Source organism: Zalophus californianus, chromosome 10 (assembly GCF_009762305.2).
Source record: "Zalophus californianus isolate mZalCal1 chromosome 10, mZalCal1.pri.v2, whole genome shotgun sequence".
Taxonomy (NCBI): domain Eukaryota; kingdom Metazoa; phylum Chordata; class Mammalia; order Carnivora; family Otariidae; genus Zalophus; species Zalophus californianus.
The window spans coordinates 43,708,394-43,733,248 of NC_045604.1; the positions used below are offsets into that span (position 1 = coordinate 43,708,394).

At 40.4% G+C, this 24,855-nt stretch overlaps 3 protein-coding genes across 10 annotated transcripts in view; 2 read left to right on the forward strand and 1 right to left on the reverse strand.

The window, feature by feature from the left end:
- The window catches only part of NPL (N-acetylneuraminate pyruvate lyase), a 39,177-nt gene extending 27,951 nt beyond the window's left edge, over positions 1-11,226 (forward strand). For 4 of the 7 annotated variants that reach the window (XM_027612751.2, XM_027612757.2, XM_027612752.2 and 1 more), the window contains exons 10-12: positions 1,263-1,347; positions 3,959-3,998; positions 6,779-11,199. In XM_027612751.2, coding sequence (XP_027468552.1) covers positions 1,263-1,347; positions 3,959-3,998; positions 6,779-6,963 — 310 coding nt within the window. In that variant the 3' untranslated portion in view covers positions 6,964-11,199. Of the gene's footprint in view, positions 1-1,262; positions 1,348-3,958; positions 3,999-6,778 lie in introns of all 7 variants that reach the window. The other 3 variants (XM_027612753.2, XM_027612754.2, XM_027612755.2) reach the window with 3 other exon arrangements.
- On the reverse strand, positions 386-22,974 carry LOC113933065. 2 transcript variants are annotated; one of them, XM_027612759.1, is made up of 3 exons: positions 22,492-22,974; positions 15,146-15,254; positions 386-677 (listed from the first exon to the last, which is right to left on the reverse strand). In XM_027612759.1, exons 1-2 carry the CDS (start codon positions 22,872-22,874, stop codon positions 15,185-15,187), a joined length of 453 nt encoding a protein of 150 aa, XP_027468560.1. In that variant the 5' UTR covers positions 22,875-22,974; the 3' UTR covers positions 386-677; positions 15,146-15,184. The 2 variants fall into 2 exon arrangements, with proteins under 2 accessions (XP_027468560.1, XP_027468559.1); XM_027612758.2 differs by lacking the exon at positions 386-677 and adding an exon at positions 12,263-13,718.
- The window catches only part of DHX9 (DExH-box helicase 9), a 56,816-nt gene continuing 54,393 nt past the window's right edge, over positions 22,433-24,855 (forward strand). Inside the window, exon 1 of the mRNA XM_027612748.2 lies at positions 22,433-22,569. The gene's annotated coding sequence lies outside the window, so the exon portion shown is untranslated. The remainder of the gene's footprint in view (positions 22,570-24,855) is intronic.

Genomic DNA, 24,855 nt, shown 5'->3' on the forward strand with positions numbered 1-24,855 from the left:
TCCTTACTTTATTACCAGAAGATAATGTGAACTTCATGTTCTTGGAATCCCTTGCTGTTCACTCCAGGGTCTCCATATATCAAGTACCAACAATATTTTGTTCTTGGTACATCAAGATAAATGTATTTTTCTGAGACTGACTTACTATATGAGAAGTTGCTAGAAACTGCAGAAACATCTTTGTTAAGAATTGCTGTACACTTCTACCTTGCTGATTTCTCTAAGAATTCAGTGATTAGTCTGAGGTATTTGTCTTTACTGGTAGAGTTGGATATTATTTTTTTTTTAAGATTTTATTTATTTATTTGACAGAGAGAGACACAGCGAGAGAGGGAACACAAGCAGGGGGAGTGGGAGAGGGAGAAGCACGCTTCCCGCCGAGCAGGGAGCCTGATGCGGGGCTCGGTCCTAGGACCCTGGGACCACGACCTGAGCCGAAGGCAGGCGCCTAACGACTGAGCCACCCAGGCGCCCCTGGATATTATTTTTTTAAGTCCACATTTTATCAGATCAAATAACTTATTTTCACTTTCACTTGTGCTGAATTGTAGTAGATGGCAGCATGAAGGGATGAGAGCCTTTGCCACAATTGTGTAGCCTTCTTTAAGTCGTAGTTTCTTCACAACCAAAGAGAAGCCAGGGCTTTGAGGGGATTAGACGTGATTTATGTCAAGCACCTGGAACACAATAGACAATAAATGATCTCTCATTTTATTATCATCTTTTATTATTATTGTTATTATTAGAAAGTAGTCTCTAGGTAATATATAAATTGTATAAGCATATATATTACAGGTAATATATAAATTGGCAGAGAACGCAGATAATCTGCTGGGATTTGCCCCATTCACCTAGTTCCTCGGCATAAGGCTTTAGGCCTCACCTCAGATACTACATTTTACCCACAGTTCAAATCTAGCTTTGTGCCTGCACATGTGCCCTGGGGCAGGTGTTGGCCTCTGTTATTCCCTACCAACTACACCTCCATCTCTAACGTTTTTCCCTTTTTTCTAACTTTATCCTCTTCCGACTTTTCTTCCTTTTCTTTATTCCCTTTGGTATTCTGTGCCTCCTCTTGGCACTGCTTACTGTTGCCGGATAACTCAGAAGTGAAGACACCTGATCTCTAATAGATTAGGGCCAAAAAATAGACTTCTGGGAGGCCTGGTATATTTTTCCCTTTTAGGCATCAAAGGAATTTGAAGATCTAGACTTCTCCCGCTGGGTTACTGATCCTGCAGTGTCTACTGTTTTCTTTCCAGTACCTATAACTACATGGGAAAAAAGACAAACCAGATGTTGGAGGCTTTCGAACGAAAGGACTTCTCTTCAGCCCTGAACCATCAGGTTAACTTTTCTTTCCCACTGGATAATTCTTATTGTCTGTTATCAGCACTCCTAGCACACCTGCCCTCGTTAAAATTGCCTCGCTGCCTCTTTCTTTACTTTCCTTCTGCTTCTTACCTGTTCTTGTTTAAAGCCAGACCTGTCCCCATTGTCTGTGTTCCCTACATGTCTAATCAGGACAGGCCCCATACGGGAATGACTTCTCTCTCTGTTCCTCCTAGAAATGATCGTATTTTTACTCTATGTTCAAAGTATTTTTGTGACTATAAGATAATAGCGATAGATTTCTGGGGAAATGACTCCATGCCATCCCCTTGAGGACTTCACACCCAAGTCTCCAGAGTATATGAAGAAGCTGTGAAGCTGGTAACCCAAAATGGGGAGACTTAATCCAAAATCAGAGCAGGTCAGTCATCTTCACCTGCCATGTGCTGAGAACTGGAAGCATCTACCAGGCAGAAACAAGAGCTAAGTGAGTGATCTAAAAGGAGACACTGGCTTGGAGAGAGGAAGAGAAAAGCTGCAGGAGCTGATGTGTTATAGGGAAGACCCTAGGGGAAATGGCCCCTGCCATTAATGTTACACCAAGGGCAGGCTAGCTGTCCACAGAATGGAGAGCCTCACGAAGGGCAGAACCAATCTCGCAGCTGGGTAATATGTGTGCTTGAGGTAAGTGGAATGAGGTGGAAAGAAACAGCATAGGCACAAGAGAAGGACTTTTTGGAGGCCAAAAGGCCCAGGGATTTTCAAAATAGTAAAAGTAGCTAAGTGGAGTACCCCAGGGAAATAAGTGGGAGTGAAAGGTATAAGCAAGATTGGAGCAGGTTCTGAAAATTCCAACCTGTTCTGAGTTGTATGACAGGAAAACCATAGGACGGAATAGACAGTAAAATGGCCCTGGGAGGAGCCCTTCCTTTCAGCAGCTTCTTTTATTGACTAGTCCCGTTTTCCATCTCTTTTCCTCCCATTAGTCCCACTCAAATAAGTCATCCCACTCAAAATGGTATTGGTGAGGAATGTAGTTTACCACATTCTCTGGCTTTTCTTACAGAAGGCTAGTGTGATTGGGTCTCATTGACTCCTTTATTCATATGCCAAGGGCTGAGCCAAGTGCATAACTTCAGTCAAGCTGGTCTCTGCTGTAGAGGAATTTGCAGTCAGGTGAAGAAGCAGGCCAGCAAAAAGGGCAGAATTTATTCATTCTCATGGACTCAAACGCCATCTGTTATATTTACATAAGTGAAATGACATGCATACAGAGATGTTCCAGACTACGTTGTTTATAAGAGCAAAAGACAGAAACAACCCAAATATCCATCCATAAGGAAATGGTTAAAAACATTATGTTTGAGTTATGCAATGGAATTATATGCAGCCCTTAAAAGGATGAGATCATTTTCTGTGTACAGATCTGGAAAGACTCCATGATCTCTTAAGTGTACAAAAGCAGTGGAGGACAGAGTTTGTGTGTGAGGGGGAAAAAAGAACATATACATGTATGTTTTTAAGGCTCTGGGTGTTAAAATTTCATTCTGTACTGAATTTTTTGTTACTAGACTGTATGTAATTGGTTAAAACAACATAAAATGTCATCGAAAATGCATCTATTAATGAGATGGATGGGAGTCTGCCTTTATGAATTAGTTCACAAATTCATGGACGAATATTACTTAATGCTAGGATGAGTTACATGTCAGCATTGATACTATTTCTGTTTTTTGTTTTTAGAGAAATAAATGCTATGAAACCCTGTTCATATAAATTAGTAGTAAGAATAGAAGAAATTTTGTTATAGCAATGTCACTCAATTCTTTGAACAGTTTTTTGAGTTGTGTTAAAAATCACACAATGCTTTAGTGACTTTCAGCTGACAGCCTGAGTAGCAACATTGAAAGCAATGTTGAAAGCAAAAGTTGAAAGCCCTCTGATTTTTTAGAGGACATGTTACCCATTAATTAGAGGAATCGCATTGTCACTCTGTCGATGCCAATACCAATATTTTGATCTGCTCCTTTATTTGGTTCCCAGAGGTGTCCCAAGGCAGTGATACAGGAGATTTGTCTTTATTTTTTTCAAAAGTGGGAAAAGAAGCACTTATGAAGAGGAAATCTAAAAGAACAATCTGCACCTCCATGCAAATTCTTAGTCTCATTGGTTTTAGAAAAATAGCACTTACGGAAGTTTAGGATCTAGAAATTATTTATTCCCATAAATCTTAGCCTTGCTAAGTGCCCCTTAGAGAGTACCTCAGAAGTTTGCGTACCCCAGTTTGAAAACAACCTCACTAGCTGATAAATTTAGATGGATAAGGGTCAGCTAGATGGATGAAGGATGCCTACCCCTTTCTTAACTCTACTGTACAATTCTGTCTTTGGCACCTCTCTTCTCATGGCCCCTTTTTATAAATCTTACATGTATAAAAAGATCCTACCTTATCCTGGATGGATCTCAACCATCCTCACTAAGCTGTTTTTCTCCACTCTGAAGGCCTTCAGAGAACTAAGGTGGTAGGCTTTTTCATTTGGGGTTTCTGTCCTTTGACCTCCAAAATGTCTAAATTGTTACCACAGTTTATGTAATACTGACTGTAGATTTGTTTTTTCCTTTCCAGTTTTGTATTCAGAGATTTATCAACTTTGTGCTCAAACTTGGTAAGTTTTTTACTTTGCTGTGAGTTTGAAGGAAATGGAACACTGTCACTTTCCGTGAGGGTTCAACAAGGACACCTTTCAATGTTCTGTTGCAAGCAGAGTTTTATTTCCAATACTAGCCTCAGGGCCAACGCTATAAAGTGCTGAAGTAAATCTAGTTGGCACCCTTCTACAATTCTTGTTCCTCAGTCTTAGCACTTTGCTTGCCTTCCCACTCTGCACACCATCTTTTGATCCTTCTCAGCATTCGCTCCCTCTACTTGCCTCTGCTCATTAAAATTCTACCACACCGTGGCTGACTTCAGCCTGAGTGCTTGGAGGAAGGCAGTCTGAATACAGATCTTACTAAATTGTGAATGACTGACAGCTCTCCCAAGAGTATTTGCAGTGTAAAAAGAGTTTATTAACATAAGTAAGCTCAAATGGATGGAGGTTTGGATAATATGACAAAGTAAAATTTGAGGGAAATATAGTGAATTTGCATAGAGAAGCCTTCTCAGAGTCTCTTAAATATTATCCCATCACAAATGACAAATGCCACCATTCACCCCACTTCTGAGGAGATTAGCGCTTCCTGAGAACCTGGGTCAAGTCCAGGAAAAGTTTTAGGTTTATTCTTGGCAGACCTCCCACCTCCCTTTCAGAGCTGTTCTGCCTTATTATGGCAACTCCTCCCGAGCCCCAAGCACCCATTATGTGGTATGGCCCGCATTCTTGCAGGGTCCTCTGCTAGCACTCTTAATTCTTCAAAGACAGTGTTTCCCATCTGCTTTTCACTTTCATGATTTCTGTCATATTTATGTGCCACAAATATCATTAATTACCTATTATTATTCCCTTGTCCTAAGCAATACTTTTCACAAAATTGTGGGTTTGGTGTGATGGTTTTGTATGTTCCTAAGGTGCATTGAATAAATATTGAACTATTAAAATTAGAACTAAAAGTGTACCTGTGTATATATAAGATCATTCTGTATACGAGCAGTGAGACTGCAACATTTTTGCCAAATATAGCTCTAAGATATTAGCTGAAAGAATTTACTCTCTTGCCAGAATATTTGCATTTTAAAAGTGGACTCGGGGCTCTAGGGTGGCTCAGTTGGTTAAGCGTCCAACTCCATTTCAGCTTAGGTCATGATCTCAGTGTCATGAGATCGAGCCTTGTGTTGGGCTCCATGCTGGGCCTGGAGTCTACTTAAGATTCTCTCTCTCTCTCTGCCCCCACCATAGACAGATAGATACATACATACATACATAAAGTGGACTCTTGTAGATAATTTTTATGATTTAAAAGAACATATCTTTAAAAAAATCATTTCAAACTTCTTTGGCAGGTTGGAGCTTATATGGTTTAGGCAAGGAGAGACTTATCTTAATAAACCTGTAGTCTTATTATGAGGGTAGCTCCCTATTCTGCCAGTTGTAATAAGCCTGGAGGGGCCATTTTGCATTCATCAAACTATACTCTGTGTCTTTGGTCATGCTAGTGTTTTCCTTCCATATGCTCAGTTGTTACTATTAGCTTAGCAAAAGAAAGTTACTTCTCATATCTTGGATCCAAAAACCATAGCCAGTTAAAACAAATACCTTTCTCTTTCTGCTGTATTGTTTCCTTAGATCTACCTTCAACATCCCTAATTCTATGTTCAACTCTGTTTTCTACTATTTCATTTCATTGAATATATTTTTTTATCTTTATTTTTTTCAGATTTTCCTGTACTTTATTTATATGCCCTTCTCCTAGCCTATGGCTTCTATTCCTCCTTTTATCTCTGTGAGGTCTCTTTCAGAATTGTGTATCATCTGTTCTCAGAATGTGGGATTTGTCAGTTGTGCATTTGCAAGCTCTTGTGCAGCTTCTTTTTCTCATGTGTTTTGTAATTTTTAACTTTGAATTTGTCTTCAGAGACTGTTGTTTTCTGGAGAATCCACTGTGCTCTAGGTTATAAGGTGTCCTAACAAGTGGTTTTACATTTGCCTCTGTTGGACACTATACTTTCACCAATTCTAACCAGTTCTTAGGTTAATTTCTTAGTCCAGTTTTTACACCAAGTGCCTAACACAAATATGGATCCAGATTCAGAGATGGCATAGGCTTGGGATTTCTTTCATATGATCTTTTTCCATCCACAGCCTGGCAGAAGTCAAGCTTCGGTGCCTCTCCATCCCCAGGCCAGCAGGCCAGGTTTTCTTCTATTGCCTTTCATAGAAGGCTGACTACCAGTTTTACATAGGGTATTTAATTTCAGCCCTCTGCTCTGCACAGACCTAAGGCTTCATCTTGCATTCCTGCCCTAGCTTTAGAACATGAGCTCTGAAAGAGCAGCATCTTAAGGAGTGCATTTCTCAGGGACTTCTTAGATGTGACTGAATTAAATTGTCTTAGCGGTGAAGTCCTGCATCATTTGATCCATAGTCGTATATCCCTGAATCAGATTATCCTCACGGACCACTTGGCTTCAGCAACTCACCACACTGACCTCTTTATTCCTGGTACCTTTGGTCCCTCCTTCTTGCTTTTGAGGTTGACTTAGAGTCTTCCTTTGTTTTGTTTTACAGTTTGTCAATTTGTTAAAAATTTTCAGCTTTTCTATATGTTCGAGGCAGGAAGAGGGATTTCGTATGTCTGCTCAGTCTGCCATAGTGATAAGAAATGTTCCCCTCTTTTACTTCCACCTTATCCTATCATAGAAGTCACTAGAATATGATCTCTTCTTTAGGATGTTTGTGGCAAAGTGGATGGTCCCAGTCACATTTCCTTATTTATTTTTCCCGTCTAGGTTTTGGAGTGTCGCAGACCAAAGCCATCATGACTCTAGTCTCTGGGATTCCAGTGGGCCCACCCCGGCCTCCACTGCAGAAAGCCTCCAGGGAGTTTATTGATGATGCAAAAGCTAAGCTGAAGAGCCTGGATTTCCTTTCTTCCACTGATTTAAAGGATGGAAACTTGGAACCCTGTAGCTAGTGCCTCTCTATCAAATCAGAGTGTGTACCTTGAATGGTGCCTTCATTTCTCAAGGACTTTTTAGATGAACTTGAACTAAACTCTTTTCTAGCAAGTGAAATCTCACCCAATCAACGAGTATTTAAGTACCCTCTAAGATCCTAAAAATCTCTTATTTTGTGAAGGGGCAAAAACTCTAAAAGGAATCATGAGCCCTGAGTTATTCAATATTTCACAAAATTTTTGTGGAGAAATTTCTGCTTATATGGATGAAATGGAATCAAGAAGAAAATTATAATGATTCATTCCATCTGCCTTTAGGAGCTCCCATTATCTTTATTTCTGATTCTTAATCCTATTTTAATTTTTTTTTTAATTTTAAACCACTATAATATACTTTCATTTTAATAAATATTCATTTGGAATCTAGGACAACTCTGAGCTACTTCGTTTAGGCAGATACACTTACTTCAATGCCAAAATACAACATAACTCAACTGTTGTAGTTGTGTATATTATTAACACACCCCCTCACTTGGCTGCTCAGTTTAATTCTAGAATATCTGCTTTCGGATTAACTGTGATGTCAGTTTTCCCCCAAAACACTGCATTAGGTGAAGACTTGCTTCAGTTCTTATCACTCAAGGGCCCATTAGAGTAGCTTTTCACAAAACAAAGGCCCTCCCCAAAGATGAACTCAAGTCTCCACTTCTTGATATATAGAGAACTTCTCAAAGCTTCAAGTCTCAACCAAAGAGCTCTCCTCTGGGCACCACACACTTCCCCTTTCCCCACAGAAAGTGAATGGCTCCCCCACAGTGCCCTGAATGACTGTACATGAAGGCCAATGTCCCCTCTATTGTGAGCCTAGGGGCTAACTGTTATTTCCTGGTCACACTTCAGCACATTTTGAAGATTTGGGGAGGACCAAAAGATTTCACTCGTGCTATCCCTACATACCTTTTTATTCTTTTCTTTCTCAGTAGTATGGCTGTTTAGTCTCCCTTCAACAAACCCTGGTTAGTGCTTCCTAGTAACAAAGTGTATTGCCAGTCAACCCTTGGTGATTGTAAACCTGACTATCCAGTTTATCAATTACCAAGGATTTTTACTCTCTTTTTTTACTCTTTATAGTTTACTCTTTATATTTTATCTCTGAAAAGGAGAACTTTTTTCAAAATGAGAATTTGAAATTATCTGTGGATTCAGTTACCATTGTCAATTGATCAGTTAAGAGTTGTTATATTTATGGCTCCTCACTCCTCTTTTTGCTCAGGAATGACATGTGCTGTTTTCTCATATTTCTGCCTCCTTCAGGAGTAAGGCGTTGGAATAAGAAATTGAACTGTAGTGGTTTATGTGAGCTTATATTCTCTCACTGAAACATTTCTTTATAGCCATTAATTTCCTAAAGGAAGAAAAGGGAGGTTTTTGGTTTGAAGAGGTCGTATCCCTACTTAAGTATACTAAAGTCAAATTAATTTTTTCTATGAAGGTACATCGTGGCTATCCACTGGCCAAGATTTTTTTTTTTTCTGAAGTGAGTGCTTGGAGAACTTTGAAGATAGTTAATAAGAGCTTGTAAACACAAAGAGAAATAAGATGATTTTTCTTCAGTGACCAGGGTTGAATTTAACTCTGTGTGTTCTAATATCCAACTCCTTGGAAATGAATGTTACGTAGTAATAGTTACTAATAATGCCTTTTATCAAAAGTAAATTTTTGGAGTATTATGAATTTACTATTACCTTTGAATTTAATCTTTAATACTAAAACTAAAATAATGATGTGAAATACTTCGCTCAGCATGATACTAAAAGCGAATTTTTAACCTCTGTTTCAAGATGGAATTCTGAGATTAATTCACTGGGGATGGTGGAAGGACAAAGTGATTCCAGGGACTGGTTTTACTTAGGATCTCTTGGGTTTATTCACAGATGTAGGAAAATGCCATGGTGTGTGGGGCACCGGTGGAGGTGGGGAATGGGTAATGCATGCTCTTCTCCAGAAAGGCTGTTTGCTACAACTTGAGAGAAATTTCCTCTTTATGATCACGTGAAGAGCACATAAAATCCCTTCTGTCAGGAATCTGGAGCCTGAGGGGAGGCTGGGTTGGGCTGGGCTGGGCTAAGGGACATTCTAAAATGACTGCAGTCCAAGACCAGGCACCCACCTGGACTCACCCAGGCTTTTCACATAAGGAAGAACGGAGAGGGACTTAAATGCCTGTCAAAGCAAGAAGAGCAAAGAACAGATCTAACCCATTTAACCATTGTCCTTATCACATGCTCACTCAACCCCAATTTCTTTCAGTTACACGGAGAAGGAATCTTGGAATCAAAGTTATACAAACCAGCAGAGCTAAGCCCTTGCTAGAGGTGGGGCATCACCTTGCACTTTGGGTTTCTGGGGCTGAGAAATGGCTACTTGGTGGGCAAAATAACTAACCCAAATCATGTTTTCTCTGCCAACCCCTTTGGTGACTCTTGAGAGATCATTTGATACATAGGACACTTCTTCAGCATTTTAAGTTAGACAACCAAAAGAAAAACCTTACAGAAATTTCCTAGATCTTAATCATGCACTTAGTAAACATAACAGAATGGATTCCACAAAATATGTATAGAACCTATATCCAGCAGGACTTGTTACCTATATCTGTATACCAGGTAGAGGGAGTGTTCGAGTTCTATGCCACATGGACCACCTTGGAGCGTGGACATCAAGTTCACCTCCAGTATATTTTCTACACACCAGCTAGAATGACCTTCATCAATGCCAGGTTCCCAGATTTGAGCCAGATTTTGGATGAGGCCCTGTGGGCACAGAAAATTTTTTCAAATATCAACCTTTGTAAGGGACAGGCCTCTTGCCCATCACCAAGCACACATAACAAAGTTATCATTGAGGTCCTGGAAGTGGGCTCCCACTGATGGGCAAGCACATCAGGGGCTCAGAGTGATCTATATATAGTCCAAGTCCAGTTGGCCCCATTTAAGGTCGCCTGCCTCTGGTAAGAGGAGGTGGCACAGGGACTACAAATCGCATTCCTGGGAATCCTTGGACTGCAGTGCAACAGAGTGATTCACATCAGGACTCGAGGGAATGTGTACATCTAAACCATCTCTTACTAAGAGCTGCAGGTAATATTCACAAGCCTGGGCGGTCTGCAGGTTGCGGTTGCTATCTGGACTCCCCAGAACATTGATCCAATTAGTATCATCCTTGTCTTTTCCCTAAGGAAGTAACCTCAGTCAGCTTTGAGGTCCCAATTTGAACATTATACTGAGTATTCTCTTTTGCTCTTTCACTTGTCTGTACAGAATTGCAGTATCTGTGGGTCTTCCATCAAGATCACTGAGTCTGGCCAGAGGAAAGTGCTGGAGGATGGTGGTGCAGGAGGAGAGAGACTAAGAGACTAACTCCCACAAAGCAGTGAGGGAAGTGTCTCTGTGTCCCTTAGACTTCATCTGAGATTAGAATCTTGGGAAGGAGCCAGACATGTAAAGAGAAGTAGAGGGTATATTCCCGGTGGTAGGAGCCAAAGATCTGATGATTCCAAGCCACAACAGTCTGTGGAGTGTGAAGATCTGAACAGAAGCCAGTGGGCCAGAGTTCAGACACTAAGGAAAGAATAGGAAGGGAAATAGTTTAAAGGGACCGGAAGGAGCCAGGTCCTGTAAGGCCTTGTAAATCACAGGAAAGTTAAACTAAAGATGTTACTCTGTGCTTTGAGTGTAAAATAACTATAAGTTGCCCAGAAGATTGAAAAATGGGTTAAGGAAATGGTGCAGAAGGAAGAAAAGTTTACAATAAGGCTTCGTTACATTGCAGCTTATATACAGCTATATATATTGTTACAAGTTATTGTTATTATATAAACTTTGTGGAAAAATTGATATATTTTTCTATCTGGAATTTTTTGTTTTCTTGGGTTCGGGTAGTATACATCATGATTTTTCTGGTTAAAATTAAGCAAAATATTTTTTTTTAATTTTGTGGCTTTTTATTTATTTAGCAGTAGGGTGAAATAAACATGAAAGAAGGATAGGTACGCTCATAGTCTGTATTAGATAATTCTAACACTTAAGATACGTACAAGTACAATTTTGCTGGCTGGTTTTTTTCTTCTGATGCTCGTGGTACTTTTTATCCTCATATTTTGTGATTTTTAAATGTGTTTATGTACAGTGGAACCTTATATGTAATAATTATTTCAAGTCTGGATGGAAAATGCACTCTACCAAAGAGGATATGATTTGAATTCATACAGGTGATTTATCCCTGCTGACTAGTGACCACTTTAAAATAATTGACTTGGAATTTTTGGGAGCATCACAGGAAGTGAATCCTTCCCCCCCCCCTTCCCAATATCTAGTTTGTAACAGACAAGCTTCCTTAATATGCTCCTCCTCTGGGTTTGTTTTTTGTTATTTTTGTTTTTTGATTTGTTTTTTAATTTTGTTTTATTGTTGCTATTGCTGTTCACTTTTCACTGCAGGTGTAAGGCATTCTGACTTATGGGTACATCTCAGCCTCTGCACTTTGGGCAGCCTCCAGGGTTTGTCTCCTTTCTCCTAAGCCCCATGCAGCTTTCAGTGAAAGGAAGCTCAAGTCCATCAGGGATCAGCAGGCTCTGTCAGGGTAGATGCTTACATCAGGGTTCTCTTGCCTCTTTGGATTCATTTTTCCCTTTAACTTTTGTTTACCTTTAAGGCATATTTTTACTTAGTTGGCAGCATAGCAATGCATTTTTTTAATTGTATTCAACACTTTTATTTTTTTCATTAGTGGATTTATTTAGAACATCTCCATTTTTTTTCAAGTTGTTGGAAACTTTCACTTTAGATGCTTCTTTTAAATAGAGTAAATTTATATTTTGCTATGTGTTCCAATCTAAGAGTCATTTTCTCTTAATAGGTGAGTATATCCCATTTACCTTCATTGAAAGTTTATTAAAAAAAGGTGGGCACCTGGGTGGCTCAGTCAGTTAAGTGTCTGACTCTTTTTTTTTTTAAGATTTTGTTTATTTATTTGATAGAGACAGAGAGAGCACGCAGAAGTAGGCAGAGCAGCAAGCAGAGGGAGAGGGAGAGGGAGAAGAAGGCTCTCCACTGAGCAGAGGGCTCAATCCCAGGGCTCGATCCCGGGACACTGGGATCATGACCTGAGCTGAAGGGGAACGCTTAACGACTAAGCCACCCACGTGCCCTGGTGTCTGACTCTTGATCTCACAGACAAGAGTTCAAGCCCCGCATTGGGTTCTATGTTGGGCGTGGAGCCTACTTAAAAAAAAAAAGAAGAAGAAAAGAAAAAAAGTTTTTAAAAGTAGTTTGCAAAGGGAAGCATATTATTTTGTTCATAAAAATACAGTACATTCTGTACTAGTATCCAGTAGGAAATTACAAATTCTGGATATGTGAAACTATTTAAGACTAAAAGAAGGTAAAATCTCATTATCTTATAGAAATGTATTAGTATCCATGAAAGCTGGTATAAGCAGGCAACAAAGTGCTCCAATATACAAATGCATGGGAAAATAAAACCCCACACCTTAATATGGCAACCATTAAAGCAAATGTGGATATGGTGTTTTGGTGACTACATAAGTAAGAAGCATGCCAAACTGTAAACTAAATTTAAACGAGTTTCTATAGGATAAAGGCAGAGAAAGCAAATATAATTGTAAAGTGGAACAAAGCAAGTTGTGAAATCCAATGAACTTGAATAAACTTGTAGGTAAACAAATGGCTCGGTAGAAACTGGTACAACAGATACAAAAAAATAACACATGAATGATTTCCAATGTCATGTTTGCTTGTAAAAAAAAAAAAGCAAATCTTCACTGATAAATATGCACAGCAAGCCACAAAAATGAATTCTGATAGAAACTGGCATTTCAATGAATACCAGAACTATATAACAAGGAAGAGAGTAATTTTAAAGTTATCAGATATGTTACATTCTTCATCCTCAAAATCTAGACAATCATTTCTGCTGGACTCCAGATTATGTACTTCATCTGTGACATCTGCCATACTGAACAAGTCATCAGTCCTTTAAATCTCAAGCTGTTATTAATAGCATTAATTCCACTCTTAATAAATTGAACTTTCATCCTACTATGTTGTATTTGCTGTATCTAGCATCCCTCAGGCCCTCTCCTCATGGTCTCCAGTTCTGTATTGTGTGCTCAGCTAGTGGGCATACACAGTTCCACTCAGCAGCCTCTCTCCAAACTTACAGCACTAAGTTTGAACTTAATGTTAGGCCAAAGCCTCCCTGGCTTTCGAGCCATGGGTTACTGTTGGTAACACATTTAAAACTAAATCTTAGAAGATAAGATTCTATGACTTGTTATTTTGTGAACAAAACTAGTCCAGTGGGCAGAATAGGCATCCTTACTGGGATGTCCTGGGTTGGTACGTTTTGTCCTTAAAAGGTGGCACATCACTTTTTGTGCTTTGAGACATACTGATCACTGCAGCTCACCCTGGATTCCTTATCGATATACCCCTTGCCATTCTTGCTCTAGGTGGGGCCTAATCTTTTCAACAGTGCATGCATACAGTGAACACAAGGTAGTTTTCACATGTTTGTTTTTTGGTTCTTTTTTTTTTTTTTAGGGGAAAAAAAGTTTTAAATCGGTATATTTTAGGTCCTGAATTTTATATGCTTATTTATCTATTCTTTATAGTTAGTTTATGATGTAGGTTCATGATGTTTCATCGAATTTCTAAGGTGCTCTTGATTGTAAGACATCATTTGATATACCTCTGAGGAAGAAAAAAAAACGCTGATAAAGTAGAACATGCCATCTCAGTCTAGAGATATCAAAATGCTTTTTAAAGTGTATTTTAGAATTGATACAACTTAGCATCTTCCCATTTTAAAAATGAAGTAACTATGGCTAAGAGATGTTAAATATCTTATGGTCACACATGGTCTGTGGCAGAGCCAGAATATGAATCTTAACTGGGTGACACCAGACTATATTTCACACCAAGAATCTTAAAACTGTATGTCCACTTTTAACAATATCTCTTAGCTAGTATTGTCCCTAAGATTCAAGCCCAAGGACCTACTGATGTAGTGGAGAGTTGGGTTCGATATAGTATGAAATGACAAACAGTATACCATGGTTGTATGACAGGCAGAGTTGCCTCATGGTTATGAGTATGTGCTCAGATCCAAGCTGTTCGGGTTCAAGTCCTGGTTCCACTGCTTACTAAGTATATGACCTACAACATTTTATTTAACTTCTCAGTCTTTCAGTTATCTATAACATGAGAATTAACATATCCATCTCCTGATGTTATCTGTCTCCTGGTTATTATGAGAATCACACTAAATAATACAGATAAAGTTCTTAGAACTGTATCTGGTACAACATAAACACAGTGAGGTATTAGTTTTTACAGCTATCCAAGGCATTCGGTATAAGCTCTTTATACAACAGAGAAACATTACATCACTGCTAAACCTTTTAACTAATAGCTGGCAAAATAAAGTTGAAAATGATACTAAACCCAAGGCAAGAACTGCAATAGAAATTTGCATTTATTATTAATGGAGCCCAGATGATAGTGCCACTCAGATTTTTTCCTAGTTGGAAGTTTTTACTGTGTTTCCATCTAACCATATAGGGTAGGAAATGAAAAATATATGTGGGCTCTTGAATGAGCCATGTGTGACTATTTGGAACAGTGACGTACACAAGGAGACAATGCCTTTTGCTGATTTGAGAAGAACAAGCAAGCCGAAGAGGCATGGGTGAGAAAAGGGAAAGCAATGAGTCATCATCACTAAAAGATGTGCGTATGGGATAGGTAGTAGGTACATGACACAACTTTGTATTAAAAATGTCACTCTTGAAGCAGTGTGATGAGTAGACTGGAAGACAGAGACAGGAAACAGGTAAACCATTGGGTGGCCTATTGCAATTGGTACCCAGTGGTGAAGCTCTAACCTAAGGAAGTGGCAGCAAGGAATGAAAGAATAGACAGAACCTAGATATAGAAGATACTTGTTTTTGTTATTTATTCCATGTAACAAATCACCCCCAAACTTAGCAGCTTAAAACTGCAAACATTAACTCATGCAGTTTCTGAGAGTCAAGAATCCAGGAGCAGCTTAACTGGGTGGTTCTGGCTCAAGTGTTTTATAAGGTTCCAGTCAAGTTATTGGCCAGAGCTTCACTCACCTCATGGTTCAAATGGGGCTGGAGAATCAGCTTCTAGGTTCACTTACATAGTAGTGAGCAGACCTGAGTTCCTTGCTGGCCATTGGCCAGAGGCTTCAGCCTACTTCCTCTGGAAAGAGAAAAAGAAAGAATGTGCCAGAGCCCAAAACAGAAATCACAGTCTTTTATTTTTTTAATTTTTTTATTGTTATGTTAATCACCATACATTACATCATTAGTTTTGGATGTAGTGTTCCATGATTCATTGTTTGTGCATAACACCCAGTGCTCCACGCAGAACGTGCCCCCTTTAATACCCATCACCAGGCTAACCCATCCCCCCACCCGCCTCCCCTCTAGAACCTTCAGTTTGTTTTTCAGAGTCCGTCTCTCATTGTTGGTCTCCCCCTCCGATTTCCCCCCCTTCATTTTTCCCCTCCTGCTATCTTCTTCTTTTTTTTTCTTAACATTTATTGCTTTATTTGTTTCAGAGGTACAGATCTGTGATTCAACAGTCTTGCACAATTCACAGCACTTGCCATAGCACATACCCTCCCCAATGTCTATCACCCAGCCACCCCATCCCTCCCACCCCCCCACCACTCCAGCAACCCTCAGTTTGTTTCCTGAGATTAAGAATTCCTCATATGAAATCATAGTCTTTTAGAACAGGAGTGACCTACCATTCCTTTCTGTATGCTAGTCGTCAAAAAGACCAGTCCTAATACAGTGTAGGATGGGACCAGCCACTTAAAACACTTCAAGCTTATGGCCCCCTGGTTGGCTCAGTCGTTAAGCGTCTGCCTTCGGCTCAGGTCATGATCCCAGGGTCCTGGGATTGAGCCCCACATAGGCTCCCTGCTCCACGGGAAGCCTGCTTCTCCCTCTCCCACTCCCCCTGCTTGTGTTCCCTCTCTTGCTGTGTCTCTCTCTGTCAAATAAATAAAATCTTTAAAAACAAACAAACAAACTTCAAACTTAGCTTCGTAAAATTTGTTTACTCTTCCTAAGAGCAAAGAGGATCACAGTCTTTTTTTTTTTTTTAAAGATTTTATTTATTTTTGAGAAAGAGAGAAGAGCACAAGCAGGGAGAGGGATAGAGGGAGAAGCAGTCTCCCCCCTGAGCAAGGAGCCTGACGTGGGACTCGATTCCAGGACCCCAGGATCATGACCTGAGCAGAAGGCAGACGCTTAACCAACTGAGCCACCCAGGTGTCCCAGGACCACAGTCTTTTTAATGTTCTACCAAGAATGTGACCTACAGAAATGTGAGGTAATAACCAAGTGTTGAGTTAAGCCACTAAGTTTATACTAATTTGTTAAATAGCAATAGAAAACTAAACTTTGAGATGATTTTGTGGAAATGGTACATTCAACCTACATTTTCTTTTCCTTTCGTCTCTGAATTTCTTCTTTAAAAAGCTGCCCAAGGTCTTTTAAGTTCTTTCAAATCATAATCAGAAGACTCAATTATTTCTAAGACCCCATTACTGATGATAATTGAATTAAAGGCTACAGAGCTGGGGCCACATTTTAATACAGTATTAAATATTGCTTTGTTGGGATTCTAATACTGCAAGCCATTCAAAGGGCTGTGGTTTCCCCCATTGCAGACAAAACTAAAAACAGAGGGGCCAAAGATGCAATCAAGAATGTTCATAGCAACTCTATTCATATTAGCCCAAACTAGAAATTACTCAAATGCCCATCATCAGGAGAATGGATAAACAAATTGTGGATAATAAAATGGAGTACTAACAGCAATAAAAAAAAAGGTACTGCTATATCTAACAACATGAATGAATCTCAAAACTATTATGTTGAGTGAAATAAGCCAGATGCAAAACAGTATATACTACATGATTCCACTTTCATGAAGTTCAGGAACAAGCAAAACGAACTCTTGTGATAAAAGTCAGAATGGTAGTTACCTCTGAAAAAGGACACAAGAGAACTTTGTGGATGATAGAAATGGCCAATATCTGGATTTGGGTGGTAGTTCTATTGGTGTATACACAGGTGAAAAAAAAAAATGAAGGGCTATACATTTAAGGGTTGTTCATCTTCACATATGTAAAATAGCTCAGTTAAAAGGATGGCAATTAACTGAATTAATTATGTATGAAAATTTGGGGTGAGTTCTTTTAGCATAGTCTGTATATAACTGAAAGCATGGTGATCTGTCAGAACAGTTCACCCCCTTGAGGGAGTTCAGGGAAGACTCATGCTTGTGGCCCACAGGGAAATCACAGACCTTTCTTACAAGGGATTGACTAAAAATGGATCAGAAAGAATGAAATAAAATGCAAAACCTGTGGCCACCAGCTCTGCTTCCAAGGGAGGAATTTGGATCATATGGATCATAACAGCCATTTATTCCCCCCACCATCTTCTCCTCCCAAATATCCAGGTATCCGTGCTGCAGACTTTCATACTAAGAGCTTAGGCCTTTACCATAAAGAGCTGCCTTGGCCTGTGGTAGAGTTTCCCCTTGGAGATGTCTTGTTTTTAACTGATAATCTTTGGACTTCCTTGGCTGGGGAGATCATGGTGTTCAAGGCACTTTGGAACACAGACACTGTTCTGTTTCAAACTTTATCCAGCCCTACCTCACTTGACCTGTTACCCCTTAGAAGAAGAGTCTGCAATGTTCTTCTCCTGATTCTCACATGGTTCCCTTCTTGTCTGCTATTCAGATGTTAGCTTAAATATGACCTTCTCAGGGATGATATTTTTAACTTCCAGTTTAAAATAGCCACCCACTCAAATTCTATCCCAGCATTATATTTAATTCTCTGCATAGCAACTTATTACCAGTGAATATTTTACTTGCATCCTTTTTTATTGACTGCTAAAATGCAAGCTTTCATCGAATCTGTGGCTTTATGCCTTCATTGGTTTTAGGGAATACTTCTTCAAATATTGCTTTTTCTCCATTCCATCTCTCTTCCACTTTTGAAACCTTAATCACACGTACATTAGACCTTTTTACCACGTTCCATTCATCTTTTAGGTTCTTTCATGTATTTATCATTTGTTTTTCTCTGCAAGGTCAATCTGGATATTTTCTACTGATCTATTTCCAATTGACCAATTCTCTTTTCTGCTGTGTACAATCTATTAACCCATTAATTGAGTCCTGAATTTTGGTGATTCTATTTTCACTTCTAAAATTTCTATTTGGTACTTCTCATTTATCCCAGCCTTCTGTAAATTACCTCCAATGTTTTCATCTATATTCTTGAATATATTAATCACAACTTTTATAAAGTCTCTGATAATTTCAACATCTGAATCATTTATGGGCACATTTCTGTTATAATTTATCCTCTTGATTTTGTCATTTGGCCTGTCTCCTGGCTTGCCTGGAGACTTTTTTTTTATTGAATTTGGGAGATTCTATAGAGAATTGTACAAGTTATAGGTCATTCTGTCTTCCTCTTCTGGCAGAAAGAGAAATATAAAGCACTTTGGTCCAATGAGGAAGTGAGATGATTTAAGGCTGGTTTTCATTCCCCTGAGTTTGTCCTTCCTTTTAGAATGTACCTCTGCAGGGGGTGTCAGATGAAAGCCTGGCCTCTCTTCCTTGGTGAACCCCAGGTTTTGTCTCTCTAGTACCATAAGGCTCCTGGATGCTCTACCTAGCTTTTCAGCCTTGCAGCCTCTGTTTTCTACATGGCTTCTTGGTCTCTTGCCCTGGGCAGCTTAGGAATCAGTAAATGTATCAAAGTGAAAAGTGACACAAAAGCTCTGCTGTTCCCTCCTCCCCAGGATTTTAGCTCCTCAGATATTAGCTGCCTTGCTTCTAATGCTTCAGACAGCTGTTTTGTTTTGGAGTTGCTTCTAGCAGGAGAGTTGGTCTGATAAAAGCTACTCTATCATACACAGAAGTCATCTCTAAATGCAAGCTCTATAAGAAAAGGATCTCATCTGTGTTATTTATGGCTGTTTCTTCTAGGATAGTGCCTCGTACCAAAAACAAAAACAAAAAAAACCCCACCCCTCAATAAACATTTAATTAATATAAGTAAGAATTAGACCCTATATCTATCCTTGACATCTGTATCATTTACAGTCCTCCATATCTATCCAAAGGAGCCTAGAATTGTTCATGTCTCCCTTTTAAAATAATTCCTCACCCTCATTTCTCTCCCCGACAATAGACATCCATTCTAATGCGTTTAATGTGTATCTATTAAAACTAATTATGCAAAACATCTACTGTCATATTAAATTCACATAAATGCTGTTGTATAACTTACTTTGTTCCTTTTTTCTTTTCACTACCCCTGTGCCTTTAAGCTCTGTGTATATCCAATTCATTTCTTCTGACAGTTGCATTGGATTCCATGGTTAACATCCACTGCATTTTATCTATCTAGGGTAGAGCACCAAATTGCCTCTAACTCCCTGCCAACAGAAATAATGCTGTACTGAATATATTTTACATGTTTTCTTCATGCTTATGTGAAACTTTCTTTTATATATGTATACCTTGTCATATATATATGTATACACACACACACACGGAGCAGACTAGTTTGATTTTAACCCACACAGTTTCTTTGACTAAGTAGTACCTGATTTCTCTCCAGAATGGCTGTACTAGTCTACTTTTTTACCAGCTGGGCATGGTGAATCTTATATCCCAACATCATCACCAACATTTGACAGTATTCACTTTCCTAATGTTTGCCGATCTAATGGGCATGTGGTGATATCTGTTTATTGTTTTCATTATATTTCTCCTGTTACTAATACTTTTGAGCCTCTTGAATATGCTTAGTGACCTGTTGGTTTTCCTTTTCTGAAATTGTTTCTTGTCCTTTTAGGATTGCTACATTTTTCTTGTTGGTTTGAAGGAGTTCCCTGAATAGTTCAGAAGAGTTAATCATCTCTTGACAAGCTTAAACATCATGAATATCTTCCCCAACTCTGTCAACTATGTATTAACCTCATTGTGTCTTTTTTTGAGGTGATATCCTTTAATATAATCAGTGACTTTAATTTTTTGCCTATGGTTTGTACTTTTGAACTTTTCTTTAAGGGGACTTTTTAAAATAGATCTTCCCATTAACCTGTCTCATATCCAGGTTCCATGGGTGTAATTGTGAGAGTGCTGGAAGATTTTGGCCCACAGGAGAACTTGGACCGGATACCCTCCTGGAATGCAGAGAGCACCCAACTTGTCTTCCTTCTTGGACTTTGCCTTTCTATCCTGCACTTTCACTTCTTTTGCCCTTTTATATGCTCTTAATGTAAACCTACCCATTTTAACCTAATTTATTCTGGGTTTGGAAGTGAAAAGAGTATAAGGATTCTGGGAGGACCCCAAATACAAGGATCCTAGCCTATTCAGCAGTGTAGGCCACTTCCTAAGACTCTGAAGTCAAGCTACTCCAGTGGTCAGGAAGTCTCTGTGAGCCTTTTAAAAAACAAACCAAACAAACAAAACTTCATTCCTGTCTGGATACAGCATTGTATATGGTAGTACAAGAGTGTTGAAGGGTGTAAGTGTCACTGGTGTTCACAAGCTTATGAGCTGGCTCAAACTTTACCAGCACTGACTTCCTCAAGACATCATGACTGTGCTTAAATCCTAGTTCTGGTTGCAGGCTCTCTTATTCCATTCCCCCCATCCCCAACCCTCTGTTTATTTGAGAAACAGAGGAAGAGCAACGAACCAAAACATTCTCCCTCATTTTTCATCTTCCATTTCAACTATAGGTGTTGGTGATCATCATCTCAATTCTTCCTAGCAGAAACTTTGCCCCAGTCCACTGAGTTGGCAGAAATAACAAATGACATGAGAAACTTGGCTAGTATTTTTTTAAACACCCTACAGATTGAATTTAATCCATATCCTTATAACCTTTATTTTCTACCAAACTCAGGAACTAAGTCAACTCTTCCATAACTTATTTCTAGCCAAAAAGCTCAATGTGAAATATTAAGTACCAGTAATAACGCTCTATTCTGCTTTGCTAACCTCTGTAGTCATCTAGCTAGTCATACACTGGGAACATCTAGTTGTTGTATTGAAATCTGACCACACTGTACTTCTGGAGCAGGTTTGGAAGCTTCACTTACAAACGTTAAGATCTAGTTGCTAGTTGCCAACAGCAACCTACAAAGGTAATGCCAGTTAGGGCCCATAATCCCCTGGGGATTCTAGCTCTCAGGATTCTAGCCAAATTAATGAACCAACTCAATAATAAAATTCTCCATAATCCTTGGAAAGATCCACCTCTGAAAGTTTTATTTATACTTAATATGTTGACACTTTTGCTGTATTCATTATCTGCTACAAAGCATTTGCAATCTATGTATGCTGGTTGAATTTCCCTTATCATAAATAACTATCAGGAACCTGCTGCTTTAAGCACCCTGAAAGGTACAAAAAAATAAAAGATTAAGGTCTTTCTCTGAACGATTTTACTCTTAATTGAAGACGGCAAACACATGAAGAAAATAAGAGTAAATGCTAAACTGTTATTCTTACAATAGGAGCAACAGTTTTAAAGGGATTGATCACTATGAGCTAGAAGAATTAAGAACAAAAAACAATAAAAAGTGAAAAATAAGGATGGATATGGTATGATGGGCCCAGACAACTGATTAGTCTGGAATCTCTGAAACAACCCCAACTTGAAATATTTTGTATTGTTGCCTTCATGGGAAGCACTACAGTTCAAAAATGTAACAATGACTACTACAATAGCTAAATATACAAATTATTCCAAAGACTCTCAAGACAAAAGGTTATCCAAGTTAAGCAAAAACAACCTTGCAGGGTTTATCCACTCATTCGGCTGGTTTTTACTGAGCACTTAAGATGTGCCACACACTGCAGTGAGTGGCCTCAGCTAGCCAGGCAGATTTCCTGCCTTCACTGAGCTTATTTCTTTCAGAAGACATTGGCATTAGAGTATCTGAATCACTACAATAACAAGACCTACTGAACACCTATTATGTGCCAAGTACCGCGCTAAGCACTCTTCATAGCACCTAAGATTTTCAGTTCTGTCTTCTACCTTTTATCTGTCATCTACCAGAGGTCCCCATGATAGAAGCTATGTAACATTTTGCTGTGTCAAAATGCTACAGGTCCCCAACTCTCTAAAACGTTCAAAAGTAGGGAGCAAGGAAAGAATCCCCGCTGGAGCGCAGCAGGCCCAGCGCCACGGATCTCCCTGGCGACCCGAAGGGACGCCGGGAAGTGGTAGCTGCGGCCCCGCCCCTCCCTGGAGGCGCCCTCAGCCCTAAACTCGCTTCATGCGCATGCGTACGCGCACTGACCCCGCCCTCCCGGCGCCGCCATCGGAGCCATTTTTCTGCCGCCTCCACGCGAGTTGCGGTGTGTTTACCGGGTGTCTCTGAGGAAGGCCGTGGCTACGGGCGGTTCTAAGAGGGCTGTGTTCTCGGACACCAGGAAGCGGACGCCGGTAGGGGAGAGATGTCTTTGCCACCCGTTGGGGATGTGGGGCCCCGCGCTCCTGCAGCCGGGCTTTGTTGCGAAGCGCGGGCGGCGGTGGCGGGTGGGGGAAGGGGCGAGGCGCCCGCCGAGTTCCCGGATTGCGGGCTGCGTGCTGCTCGCCGCGCCACGCCTGCGCTGCCCGGGCCCGAGGTATAGACCCGTTTTTCCCCGCAGCAATGGCCAATCTCTTGTCCGAAGAAGCCAAAACCCCACTTCCTCCTCCGGCCTGCGCGCGGCAGAGGCGCTGTTGCCGCTGAGTGAAAGGGGGTGCATCGCCGGGTGGTGAGCCCGCGATGACGCCACACACACCTAGGGCCCTTCATCCATTCATTCCGACCACAAAGACCGGGCGCTGTCCTGCGGGCATGGCGGTGGAGCGGTAAACACGTGGGGCACAGCCCCTTCCACTTCCGCATGGAGGTTTCGGTGGTGGTGGGAGGCAGCAGAAAAATGTCTGCAGGTTTAAGTAAAAAGATTGAGGAAATGAAAATTGTCAAGGGAGAAAGCTAGTTTGACTACGGTGGCAAGGGAAAGCGAGGAGGTAGACTTTAGACCTGGTATGTCGGCCCCTGAGGTCGAGAATGCGTCAGCTCTGAAGATGCGGGGGGAAAGCAGAATTGCAGAGATAAGGGATTAGCGCTTGAGAGCAGAGAGATTGGGAAGAAACAAAGAAGGCCATGTTCCTGGAGTATGGTGAGGAGGAGTGAAGAGAATGGATTTTAGGGTGGCCAGAGGGGAAACGGGAATCTAGATCTATAGGTCTAGGACGTTATTGCAGTACGCCAGGTGTGCGGTAGTAGTGGCAGGGGATGGAGAGAAGCGAATGGATTGGAAACCCGTTTTGGAGGCAGAATTGCATGTAGGTCAGGAGTCAAGACTACCTGGCTTGGAATTCTGGGTCTCCCAGTTAAGAGCTCTGTCTTCTCTGGGGCAAGGTATTCTGTCTCCGTTTATTCATCCGTAAAGGGGGAGAACAATCATAGTCTTATTTGTGTAATTATTGTAAGGGTTAAGGAAAATAGTTCACGTAGATGATCCTCTAAGATTACTGCCTGGCCCATACTGAGAGTTCTCCCAAGGGATAGCTGTGGAGGATCTCGAGGGAGTGTATGACTCCAAAGTTGTGACAGGAGTAACTTGGTAGATGGCCGTGCCATTTCGGGAGGTGGAAACACTTGGACTGAGGGAAGAAGGAACGAACAGGTTTGGGGAGGAAACTTTAATTTTGTTTTTACTGAGGTGTCAGGTTAGCATTTGCACATTATTGCTGCAGTTGGATGAATTTGATTTTGGAGCTTAAAGAGAAAAGATTAAGTTTTCAGTATATATTTGGGCATCATTAGCCTATAGTTGATATTGAATATAATGGAGTTAGATGAGACTGCCTAGAAAGGAAGGAATTTGATAGTGTAGTCCTTCATATTTCATGGTACTCACCCTGAGGTCTTGTTTTTTTAGTTAATTATTCAGGGGTGGAATTTACAGATAGAAAAGCTTTCCACAGCTTTTCAGTTAACAGGATTTCTCCAGGGTTAGCCTGTGGCTACAGAATAAGTTTATATTGGGGCCCAGTTTTATGATGTTAGATTTAGGTGCTTACAAAATGCACTGAACATGAGGCGCCTGGGTGGCTCAGTAGCTTAAGCGACTGTCTTCGGCTCAGGTCATGATCCTGGAGTCCTGTGATTGAGTCCCACAGCGGGCTCCCTGCTTCTCCCTCTGACCCTCCCCCCTCTCATGCTGTCTCTCTCATTCTCTCTCTCTCTAAAGTAAATAAATATCTTCAAAAAAAATGCACTGAACAAGAAGACAAAGGTTTATTTTTTTTAAAAATTTTATTTATTTATTTGAGATAGAGAATGAGAGAGAGAGAGCACGAGAGGGAAGAGGGTCAGAGGGAGAAACAGACTCCCTGCCGAGTAGGGAGCCCGATGCGGGACTCGATCCGGGGACTCCAGGATCATGACCTGAGCCGAAGGCAGTCGCTTAACCAACTGAGCCACTCGGGCGCCCGAAGACAAAGGTTTCATGCTAGTAATGAGGTTTCTCTCACAGCAAACTAATTTTTTTTGCATATTTTTTCTGGATCTAAATTTGGTCTTAGATATCTTGCCTTTTTTTTTTTTGTAAGATTTATTGTTTATTTTTAGAGAGAGAGAGGGCATGTGTGTGTGGTGGGGAGGAGTAGAGAGAGAGCGAAAGAGAATCTCCAGTAGACTTCCCATTGAGCATGGAGCCTCACACAGGGCCCTCA